We start from the raw sequence: 11601 nt of genomic DNA on the forward strand, positions 1-11601 counted from the left end.
AAATACTTATTTAAATAAGTAAGAAAAATATGTTACAAAGTTAAGCAAATACTGATAATTTTGTATCGAATGTAAAAAAATGATGACCTTAGCAAATGATGATGTAAGCGGCAACAGGAAATGTATCGTGGAGTTTTTCGTCTGCAGATTCGCGGCTTTGCCGTGGTGGAGATAAGGAAAATGCTCTTTGTTGGTTTCATACTTACATTATGGCCTATCCTTTTTGTTTTGCTATACATAGTCCTAAATCACATTGCCAAACCAAGGCATTCCGTCTGTATAATTGTTCTTGGCGATCTAGGCAGAAGTCCTCGAATGCTGTACCATGCGAAATCGTTTGCGAAAGAGGGTTATGAAGTTGATCTCGTTGGGTACACCGGTAAATATCGCTTAAACGAAATATTTCTTATATGTAATGTAATTCATGAAGTAATTTCATTATCATACACTGTATTTATTTATTCAGATTTGATTGAATACTGTCGCCAAAACAAGTTCTCTCTCTCTCTCTTTTTAAGGGATTTGTTTATACTTTTCTTTTCACATTAGAATGTTTAAAAAGTCATTCCATTTGCCGTGTTACATAGCAGAAATATAATATATTCTTCACACAAAGGCAACAATGTATCGTAAAAAGACTAACTTTCAAAATGAAAATAGAACTATTCTCGCACAAGTTTCCTCTGGCACTAAATTACACAATAATCAATCACATTTCAGTTGTCGGCTCCGAAATATGAGGTGAGACATGATTACCCCTTTCCGTCGAATATGTTGTCAGAGGCCAGAGGAAATTTGTGGTGAAAATTAGATAATTCTTATTTTTCCCTGATTAGAGTTGTATAACATTATCAAGCTTGTTTGATATTACTGCACCTTAAAGGCATGCATATTTTGCTACATGTGGCTTGACCGTTCCCATTTCAGTCAAGCTAAATTCTGAAAGATAGATTAGTGAAATATGATCAAAATATTAGGATGATGTATGGTATTACTGAGTAAAATAAAGATGACATGGATTTATCTAAGTGTAAATAAAAATCACATTACATTGATTATTGTCTTCGTTTTTATACTTATTTGCTACTTGAATACTTCATTACTATTTGTTTTGTTTTAGGCTCCAAGCTCCATGAAGACATACAGATAAACAGAAGGATCAATCGACATTATCTCTGGGAACCTCCAATTTTCGTGAAATGTAATAACATGATTAATTACCTTCAAATTATAGAAATTTTAGAACATCTCTGCTCTGTTTGTTAGCAGTTCAGTAGTCCATGGCTTGTTTCTGCATTTGTTTTATCCATTCTTGATGTTTGAACTTTTGTTTTCCTGAAAACTGTATGAGAAAATAAATTAATAATGTCATGCCATAATGAAAGAATAAGATTATTTGTTAGAATTGAAACAATATAGTCACAAAAATTTTAAGATTCAAGAAATTGGTATTTATGCTATGTCAGCCATCATCTTTTATCTTACAGATGTTCCAAGACTCCTCGCATATGTGTTGAAAGTATTCTGGCTAAGTACATCATTAGGCTTAAAATTATTGCTTCTCCCAAAGGCTAATTACTTAGTTATGCAGGTAAGAGTTATTACTACTTGGTTGATTTGATTGGACTTGAAATCATTCCCCGACTTCATAGAAAGCTTGGTAATATGCTGCCAATACTTGTTGCTGTTCAATAGTATTGCCAACAATTACTCTGTCATTGTCCTGTAATTAATTAGCTCACTCACAAACTTTGAATCAAAGAAGATGTGTCACCTCACAACGCACCATCTCTTCCAATCAAATTTATTATGATATTGTAATATTTTATGGATCATGTTTGTAATAAAGTACAAAATGCCTTTATTTTTTCTGTTGATTATGATTTATTTCGCTTTGAAAAAAATTCCTATATTAGTGTGGTTCAACGGTCTTTCCGTTATTATTTATGAAATGAAATGTTTTATATTCCAGAATCCACCATCCATTCCGACAATGTTTGTTGCCCTGATTGTATGCTTGTCAAGGGGCAGCATTCTCCTCATTGACTGGCATAACTATGGTTTTACTATACTTGCTTTGTCACTTGGTGTGAATCATCCCCTAGTCAAATTTTCCAAATGGTCAGTATATGTACATTGAACTTAAGGACATATGCTACATTAGTTGGACATCCTACTTATTCAAATTAGTGTTGCACCTTAATGCATGGATGTAAATACTTTAACGAATCAAATATGTAATTAAAGCATAAATGACATGCTTGAAATGTATTGAAGAAATATGCAGTTATTTATGATGTAGTCTTTGGTAGTCTTTTTTGAGTTCTGAATTAATTTCAATTTAAGACTTATGCAGGGAGATAACTCTAAATACTGATAGCTTGTAATTACCCAAATGAATGTACATATTGTTCTATAGGTCACTATAAACTACATTTTCTGTTGAACATAAACTGTTGTTGGGTAGAATAGTTTGAGCTCTATTTTCATGGAATGCATGGAATCAAATCCGAGACATGCAATGTTTGTTCGTGGTGATTCAATGAGACAGTGGACAGCACCTTCCAATTTCATGAAGACTGCTCAGTTTTAACCCCATATTGTAGCAAGGCAATGCTGCAAATTACAATCCTCCATTGACACACTGTCTTATCAAGAGGAACCCATACACCAAGCATGAAGTTCCATTGAAACTCATAGTATATAAGAGATTGAGCCTGGAAAAAGTTTTACTTTGATGTAGGTCAAAGGTCAAAATGTAGGTAAGAGCGGCCTACTTTTGATAGAGGACACACTCCCTCAACAAGATGAACCCATATTCCAAGTACAAAGTTCAAATGACAAGAAGCGTAGGAGATAGAGCCTAGACAAGATAGCAGAAAGATGGACAGTCGGAAGAACAGTCTGACACTATGAAAAATTCACTGACAGTTACCTACCATATACTACTCCTTAAGCTTGTGTGCTTTCATCTGTGCCCATCATGCATCATAAAATAAAGTTAATAGATCTTTATAGCACTATTGAATCCTACATATGTACAGTACTTATACATGTATTATATTTCATGAATATTGCATTTGTTTAAAATGTCTGACCTATTTGTTTCAGGTATGAGAAATTTTTTGGCAGATTTGCAAAGGCAAATATCTGTGTGACAAAAGCAATGCGAGATGATTTGAAAACTTGGGGAATAAGGTAAGGGCATTTACTACTGAACAGCAAAACACAAACTTAATATCTTTTCAGTTAGCTTAGATAGATTATTTCAACAAAAAGGAAAACAGTTGTTCATGTGTTTTTTTTTTTGGGGGGGGGGGGGGGGGGGTTTGTTTGTTTTTCATTATAGAAATTAAACAGATGCTTTTTAATGTACCTTAAACTTTTCAAATAAAAGAAATCATGTATTTATGTCTCTTCACAATAAGTGTTATAAGGCCATCTCCTTTGAATATCATTACCTGTATTTATCCAATTTGAAGAAAAGTATACACACATGCCTGGTAATATATCAACCAATATTTAGTGTGGAGTTAATGACAAGTGCTTTTTAATGTTCTGAATTTTACAAACTGACTTCTATGAAGATGTAACCATTACATAGTAAATTAGTAATTGGGTATTTTTTGCTCCAAATGCAGTGCAGAAACTCTATATGACCGACCAGCTGAACTGTTTCAAGAAGCTACAGTGGAAGAGAGACATGATCTGTTTAGTAAACTATCCTTGGCGTATCCCATATTTGGCAGCAGGTAGTCTTATAAATGCATTTTGACCAAAACAAAAGACTTCAGACCCGTTTTTTCTATGCTTAATGCTAAGATTAGATATACTGAAATATTATTTCAGGGAAATAAAAGAAGTTGTGATATTGTAGGATCATTTTGTTAGTTTCATCTTCAACCAGATTAATCTTTTGAAGATTTAATTCATCAGGACATCTTGAGAATTTCTGTTTGCAAATTTAAAAGTTGTCACAGTTGATCATCAGGTCCATTTTAATTGAAATATATTTGCTTGTGTTCAGTTGTTGCAACGCACAACACAAGAGAAGATTTCTTGTACCGTGATATTCTACCAATAAGTTGATTTGCAGCTCGTTACTTGGACATGTTTGTCATTTGTAGAAATGAACGGGAAAGAGATTCAACTGCCTTTACTTATCGGTCAGCCTCTGGAAAGATCCAGTACCGAAATGACCGCCCTGCTCTTTTAGTGAGCAGTACAAGCTGGACTGGTCTGTATTTGAAATATCAGAATTCTTTGGAATAAAACTTTTGTATGTCTGTATATAGCTTCAGATTTTGGCAGCCAATCAAAAAACAAGAAGTTCCATCAAGAATTTAAGTCCCATTTCTGATGGAATGTCAACTGAAAATATTCTATGAATATATGAAGGGAATTTTGGATATTTTTTATCAGAAGAATTGGTGATGCATGTAATGTTCACTATTGTTTAGATATAAACAAAATTTTGTCATCTGTATGAACAAGATTGGCTTGGCAACAAATGTATTTTTGTAGTAGAAAGATGTAAAAAAAAATCCTGCGTCTGTTGGAGAAACTAGAGACCTCTTGTTCCCCAAAGCAGACACATTTCTTCTTGGCAAAAGTGAACATAAAACAATAAGGAAGGATACTCAACATCCAGGAACTCTTGTATCTGTTTATTCTTAAGAATAAACCTCCGTCGACATGTTTCGACTGCTATGCAGTCGTCATCAGGACGGTGGTTCAAAATATTACAACAGCTAAAGTATACTTTTGCGGTAGTGAACATGACATGATAATGGACAAAGTGCAATGATAATTATGACGTAAACAATATCTTAACAATTCTCCGACAATATCAAGATGCTTTAAAAATTCTATGCATAGCAGTCGAAACATGTCGACGGAGGTTTATTCTTAAGAATAAACAGATACAAGAGTTCCTGGATGTTGAGTATCCTTCCTTATTGTTTTATATTCACATATTCTAAAGATCTCTATTGAATACCCTGTGGTATCCATCTAGGAACCATACCGCAATCTAAGACTTCAAGAGTGTTGGTTCTCCAACTTAGTTTTCTCTTGGCAAAAGGAAAGCTCTTAGCAGCTGAGACTATTAAGATGACCTGTACTCTTTACAACTACACTACAGTACTACAGACTTTTCACCTCTGTAGACTAGACACGCACTACCAAAGTTCTTTGGCTCGAACAAATCTTCTGAATCTTCTAAATCAATTACTGTTGAAGTGTCAACTTCACAAAGTCTGTAGTAAGAATGAGTGATTTAAAATATCCTGCTTCACCACTAGGTTGGGGACAGTTCCCACCAACCAAGGCAATCTCAAATATTCATACTCTCAGCTTCTACATTTTATGTGATTTTCAATATTTGCAATGTTCTTATCTGTTTTCAATATTATTCATTTTTTGAATGTGCATTTTCTATATGTGTTCAATTTTCAATATTTAGCCTCCTTGTTCCATTTCTTTTACAGAAGATGAAGATTTTGGAATTTTATTAAAAACTTTGCAAAGTGAGTATAATGCACATTGATATAAAATTTAACTTGTTCACCTGTTCAAGAACAAAACTTTCACTTTAGTCACATATGTTAAAGAGATGTTTGAAGTAATAAACTTGTTTGTGAAATGTTTGTATTACTATGGTTTGTAGCTGCCAAGCAGTGAATTGAAGTATCAATGATCAAGTTGGCACATCTTTTTAATTTGTTGTATCAAGGAAAGTAAAAAAGAAATTGAACTTCACATTTAAATGTTTGAGGTTTGAAACTTTTCGTTTTATTTTCAGAATACGAAGTTGCGGCTTCAAAAAATATGCAGAAAGGCATACCAGATATATTATGTGTGATAACAGGTTAGTGATTGATCCCATTTTTTAGCCCACCATCATCAGACGGTGGGTTATTCAAATTGTCTTTCGTCCATGGTCTGTCCATCTGTCCTAAACAAGTTTTATTGTTGCTATTTCATTAGAAGTACTGGATGGATCTTTCTCATTTCATATGTAGGTTCCCCTTGGTCCCTAGTTATGTCAGTTTGATTTTGGGACAGATCAGGAAAACAAAATGGCGGACAGATGGCCATCTTGGATATAAATCTGTTGCATTAATATTGTTTCCATTTACAACCAAATGTGAAATTTCACTAATAATCTAGAAATACAAATCTGTTAATTTCTTGTTTGTCTGATCACTTCAAGGTTGTTTTAAGAATGATTTTAACACTGATGAAATCCTGTTTGCCATCATGAAAAAAAAAAAACAAAACTTGATAGGTTAATGAAATGATGAGGTTTTTAAAATCTTCATTAAATATGATGATACCATGGCATGTAATAAGCCCGCCCCATATTTTATTGCTGTAGAGTACCAACAGATGTTATTTCTGTATCAGAGTTGGATGCCTTGTGTCGCTAACCTCAAGTCATCTAATATCTAATCTTATCACTTCAATATCAAGGATGTCAAGTGTTTTACAGTGTCGTTTAGATAATAGTCTTTATATAATCAATTCTATTGAGTAGCTGTCATATTTGTATGAAAGTAGATGATGTTCTTTGTATTGTTGCAAAAATGCTTTGTCTATATTTAAATCAAAAATTGATTGTCTAGTAAACCAATCAAAATTAAAGAAATATCAGGTGATGCAAGCATGTCATAATTTCACCAATATCAGTTTGGTTAAAATGAGGTGAGTTTTTGCTGACACTGTATTTGCCTCCTAGACTTATTGTAGAATAATTGTAGTACATATATATGACTTCAAACTTTTGAAAAAAAAAATTCAGAAGTTGATTTCCATTAAATCTTGACTGCTTTGTTTCATCAGTTTTTGAGGTTACATTTACATGTTATTCAGGTAAGGGACCACAGAAAGAGTTTTATAGCCAGGAAATTGAAAGCATAGAGTGGAAACATATACACTTCTGTCTACCGTGGCTTGAGGCTGAGGACTACCCTGTTCTTTTAGGTAAGTACAAGTTTATATATACGTTCATGTAATGATTTGATCCTACTAGATAGAATATGAGGGAGCTACATGATAGTCAAATTTTCTGTCTGTAACGTCATGCGTAACCTAATTTTACTTTGCGAAGGTTCCGATATTTTCTTCCACCTACAGGATCAGCTGACCTTGGTGTGTGCCTTCATAAGTCTTCCAGTGGCCTTGACCTTCCTATGAAGGTTGTTGACATGTTTGGTTGTGGTCTTCCAGTCTGTGCTGTACATTATTTTTGGTAAGAATATTTTTTTCTGTCATATGACAGAGGCAAGAAAAAGAATACAATATTAGTGAGATATTACATTGTTTGGTAAGAGTACCATATTTTCTGGGTTATAAGTTGCCCTGGTATAAACGCAGCAGAGCCAGTTTTTAACAATTTTTTCAGTTTGATTTGATCCATGTATTAGGTGCACGCAAAACCAAGCCACACTCTTTCTTAAATTATAGTTTGCTAATGAATTATACACAGATAATTCTTTAATTTGTTAATGTATTTCTAAAATCATTCTGATAATTCAAAGTATCGAAGTTGTTTGGCTTGAGGCCTTCAAAGATTGTCTACGCACAGATATAGGATATTTAAAATATTGTCTATGCACAGATATAGGGCAGTACATTATGCAAGGTTTACTAAACCATCTCTCTATCGGCGTCCATACTGTTCAGATGACAAAATTTTTATAATCCCATAATATTTCTTCTTGAAAGTTACATATAGCTATTGGTATTGTAAACAAGGATGGGGGTTGTTCTAGAATTTGACCTGTTACCTAATGTCTTATCGATCCCAAGGTACAATAGGCTATTGTAAAGTTTTGCCATGTCTTCTTGTAATTACTGTGCAGTAAATGTGAAAGTCAATAAGATGTTATTGGGATTCATATTAAAAGGTATGATCAATTAAACCCACGAGAATGTTAATTTTTATTGTAATTTTCAAAGCATTCTGTATATGATTACAAGTGGTGGTTCTACATGATCTGTTTCAGTCACAAACACATGGTGGGCAGATACTCATTAAAAAAAACTCTGTATTGTCTCATACAACACAGGTTTTTTTTTTTTTTGTTCATCCTGCCGATTTTCAACATGCCCAACCCACTAGAAAAAAAGTTGTGACTTATAATTTGGAATATATGGTACCTTATTTTCAACTGGAACAAAGACTTCTACAGATAATTGTGAACCAACTTGCACTGGAAATCTACATTTTAGATATGGCTTGTGCTATTTGCAACTCGGAAAATCTTATATTACTAGAGACATCAAATATACCGTATTTATTCTAATAAATGCCCCAGGGACATGCAACTACCCAAGGAGGGGGTATTTAACAGAACAGAAAATTTCACACAGAACAGAAAATTTCACACTCATTATGTCTGTGTAATGCTTCAAACATTGTTAAACAAATTAACATATGTTTAGGCATTGATGTAAGAAATTACACTAGCATAGATATTGTCATTTGTACTCCAAGTGATTATTACTTGTGTATGAAATGACAATTAGACAGAGTGTGTCAACTTCTATCAAGAGATGTAGTAATAAGGTCATGACCTTGTGTCCTCTCATCACTTGTATGTCATTATATAACATTAAAATAATGTCAGTCTATAACCATGCTGATCCCAACTCATCATCATTACCATGTCAGAAACCAGAATAAACTATGACATTTCCATTAAGCTTAAAGGTATTGCATATGCACAAGAAAAAGGGCAAATATGCTGTGACTAATGTGCTCCATATAGACAGAAAATTAGTGCGGGACTGGTGTCAGAACATAGATAAATCTAAATATCTTGGTACAACATCTAAGCTTTGTAAAGGAGGTGGAAGACCTGTTCGATATGAAGATATCGATAAAAGCTTGATGAAATGGCTGACAGAAAAGAAGCCGTCATACGTATGGGTGACAAGAAAGCTTTATGTTTATGGTACAGGGCAAATAAAAAATTACAGTGACACAAGCAGCTTATGCTGACAGCACAAAAATGGCCACTCTCGTACAATTGCTTGGAATTTGTCCTCTATGCAAATGCAACATCCCAAGCGGTATTGTTATATACATGTGCCGGGCGGGAGCTAAGTCATGGGCATATAAAGAAAGTATAAAGTTTTGGCTGAAGAAAATTTGGGGTGTTAATGACAGGCAACTGCTGGTGTAGGACTCGTTACGGGGCCAATTAACAGAGGATGTTAAAAGCTAGTACACCAGAAGTAGAACAGCGAACTGTGTGTTCTTCCAGGAGGTTGTACATGTAAGCTAATAAACCTTTTAAAGACAAGCTTGGAGAGCTGTATGATGAGTGATGTTTGAATGGTCCTGTGGAGTAAATCAAAGGGGGGAATTGTAAGGCCCCATCTAAGGCAATGATATTGCCATTGGTGAAGGCAGCATTGGACAGTATAAATCCTACTTCTATCAAGAAATCTTTAAAAAATTGCAGTATTACAAATTCACTAGACAGAAACAAGCATGGCATTTTCCAGCAAGACTCTGATAACAAGGAATTTGAAGACTTTACTGAAAACAACGTCCAGACTGCAAATGATTTTTTTTTGGAAAATTTGATGGGTGTTGCACAGGAGCCTGATCCAATGGAGGTAACAGAGAGTGAAAGTGATAACAGTGAGGACAGCAATTCATACAACAGTCCTGGTGGTTAAGCTTGTCGGTAATTGTGTAGAAATGTAAATAGACATGTGTTTTTCACTTTTGAGATCTAATTGTTTTTTAGATTTTTGAATTTTTCTGTTTCATATTCATATTTATATGCGTGGATATTTGGCACAAGGTAAGTTTTGTGATCTTAGTTGGGAAAATCACTGGAGTTTGGGGGGTATTAGAGACGGGACATTTATGAGAATAAATACGGTATGTTTGAGTTGCACTCGTCTTAAATAAAGATATCTTAATGTTTGACAGAAGCGAGGTAATACTCGCGGTGTGTCTGAAGATATTTTGTGTGAAGAGAATGAATTGCCGTCTTTTTCGCATTAAAATATATCTCCTTTTAATTGATCAAATGTTTCTTTCATCTTAGTCCTGATATATTAATTAATTACCATCAAGGAACATGTACACTAAACAGTCTCCTCAGTATCCAGGTTAATGCTCTTAGTTGCTGAATTGGCTTCCATCTAGGAGATGGAGATTTTGGCTCTAGGATTGGCCTGCTCACTCCTATTGTGATTATTGTCTTGGAGAAGTAACACATTTGTAAATTTCCTTGCAGTTTGTCTGAGCTTGTAAAACATGGGCACAGTGGCCTAATTTTCAGAAACAGTCAGGAACTGTGTAACCAATTGCAGGTAAGATATATTTATATGTTTTACTGTAGAGATATAAGGCGGTGATTTTATGCTTCTTCCACTCCATATAGTGTTATTAATGTCTATCACACACTGAATCAATGTCATCATTTTAATGACTTCATTTTGATGAAGCAAAGGCCATCTATGAAAAAAATTCTAATTATTTCATGTTTGAGGGTCCCAAGGTCAATGTCATTTGCTACTCTTTTGTAGAAAAGCAAACAATTTGTTAATGTGACTTTTGTGACAGACGTTTGTCAGTGGGATTATACAGGAAGAGACGGACCTTAACAGGTCCTGAAGGATCAGATTGGCTTATTTCTCTTTATATAAATGGGTACAAATTTTCAAGACACATAGAGTTGTTGGTAGATATTTGAAGTTTTGATAATAATAAGCAGTTAGCTTGGTCTACAAATTCTTACAAATATAGAACTGGAAATAACAGCAGATCAAGGAATAGATTTTTTATATCATAAATAAATAAATAAATAAATAAATACAGACCGTCTTGCATAAATGTATTGTGGGTGTGTGTTTTGTTGTAGAAGCAAGCACTGAATTCTTTCATTAATATAAACACAAATGAAAAAGTCAGAGCAAAATGGTTTCTTGTTGAGAATGCGATTGAGAGTATTAGAACATGCCAGGTTGCATCATTGATAAAAACAGGCCTTGCAAAAATTCCTGCTTACAAAAAAGTGGCTTGGAAGTGATCTGTCGAACTTCAAAATTTTACAGCATCTTAAGAAATAACGTAACAAAGTGAATGAAGAATAAAATTTACCATACTTGTACCCGAATCCTTATTACTCGGATTATAAATGTTTAATACAGCTCAGGAAAAATGTAGTTTGTTAATTTTTATACTTGTTTATTTATTACAGGAACTACTAGAATCTTTCCCAGATGACCAAAAGATGTTGAAGAAAATGCGATCCAACTTGAAATCCTTTCAAGCAATGAGATGGCATGATAACTGGAAAAGAACTGTTCTTCCCTTGTTAAAACAACACAAAAAAGACAAGAAGAAAAGATAAATACATTATGCAAGAACACGTTGATATGGATCTGTATTTAGAAATAATAAATGGATGCTACACTGTTGATCAGCAGAAAATTGTTGATTTCTTCTTTCATTTGTGTAGAATTTAAAAGGAATTTCATGTTCATTGGATATTTTTTATGAATGATTATTATGTAAACAATCTTGTAAAAAACATATCTTGTATAAAAAGATTTGATTTCCTGGCTCTGTAC

The 11601-nt window shown here is 33.8% G+C and overlaps 1 protein-coding gene across 1 annotated transcript; it reads left to right on the forward strand.

Annotated features, from left to right (window-relative positions):
• Nucleotides 1–153: 153 nt before the first annotated feature.
• Nucleotides 154–11436, forward strand: LOC132554526 (chitobiosyldiphosphodolichol beta-mannosyltransferase-like). Its single transcript, XM_060218847.1, has 13 exons — nt 154–379; nt 1121–1201; nt 1488–1591; nt 1973–2121; nt 3112–3198; nt 3642–3752; nt 4128–4237; nt 5490–5528; nt 5804–5869; nt 6874–6984; nt 7138–7252; nt 10263–10338; nt 11229–11436. Exons 1-13 carry the CDS (start codon nt 181–183, stop codon nt 11379–11381), a joined length of 1401 nt encoding a protein of 466 aa, XP_060074830.1. The 5' UTR covers nt 154–180; the 3' UTR covers nt 11382–11436.
• Nucleotides 11437–11601: the final 165 nt, after the last annotated feature.

The sequence above is a fragment of the Ylistrum balloti genome, unplaced genomic scaffold, assembly GCF_031769215.1.
Source record: "Ylistrum balloti isolate Yb309-2 unplaced genomic scaffold, AGI_CSIRO_Ybal_v1 Utg370416, whole genome shotgun sequence".
NCBI lineage: Eukaryota > Metazoa > Mollusca > Bivalvia > Pectinida > Pectinidae > Ylistrum > Ylistrum balloti.

What these genes read in the sequence shown, in the direction of transcription:
- LOC132554526 (XM_060218847.1), top strand. Translation starts at nt 181, where the DNA reads ATGCTCTTTGTTGGTTTCATACTTACATTATGGCCTATCCTTTTTGTT. An exon ending in CTAATTACTTAGTTATGCAG is followed by an intron (nt 1,592 to 1,972) that starts GTAAGAGTTATT and finishes TTTATATTCCAG; the next exon opens with AATCCACCATCCATTCCGAC. An exon ending in GGACTACCCTGTTCTTTTAG is followed by an intron (nt 6,985 to 7,137) that starts GTAAGTACAAGT and finishes TTCCACCTACAG; the next exon opens with GATCAGCTGACCTTGGTGTG.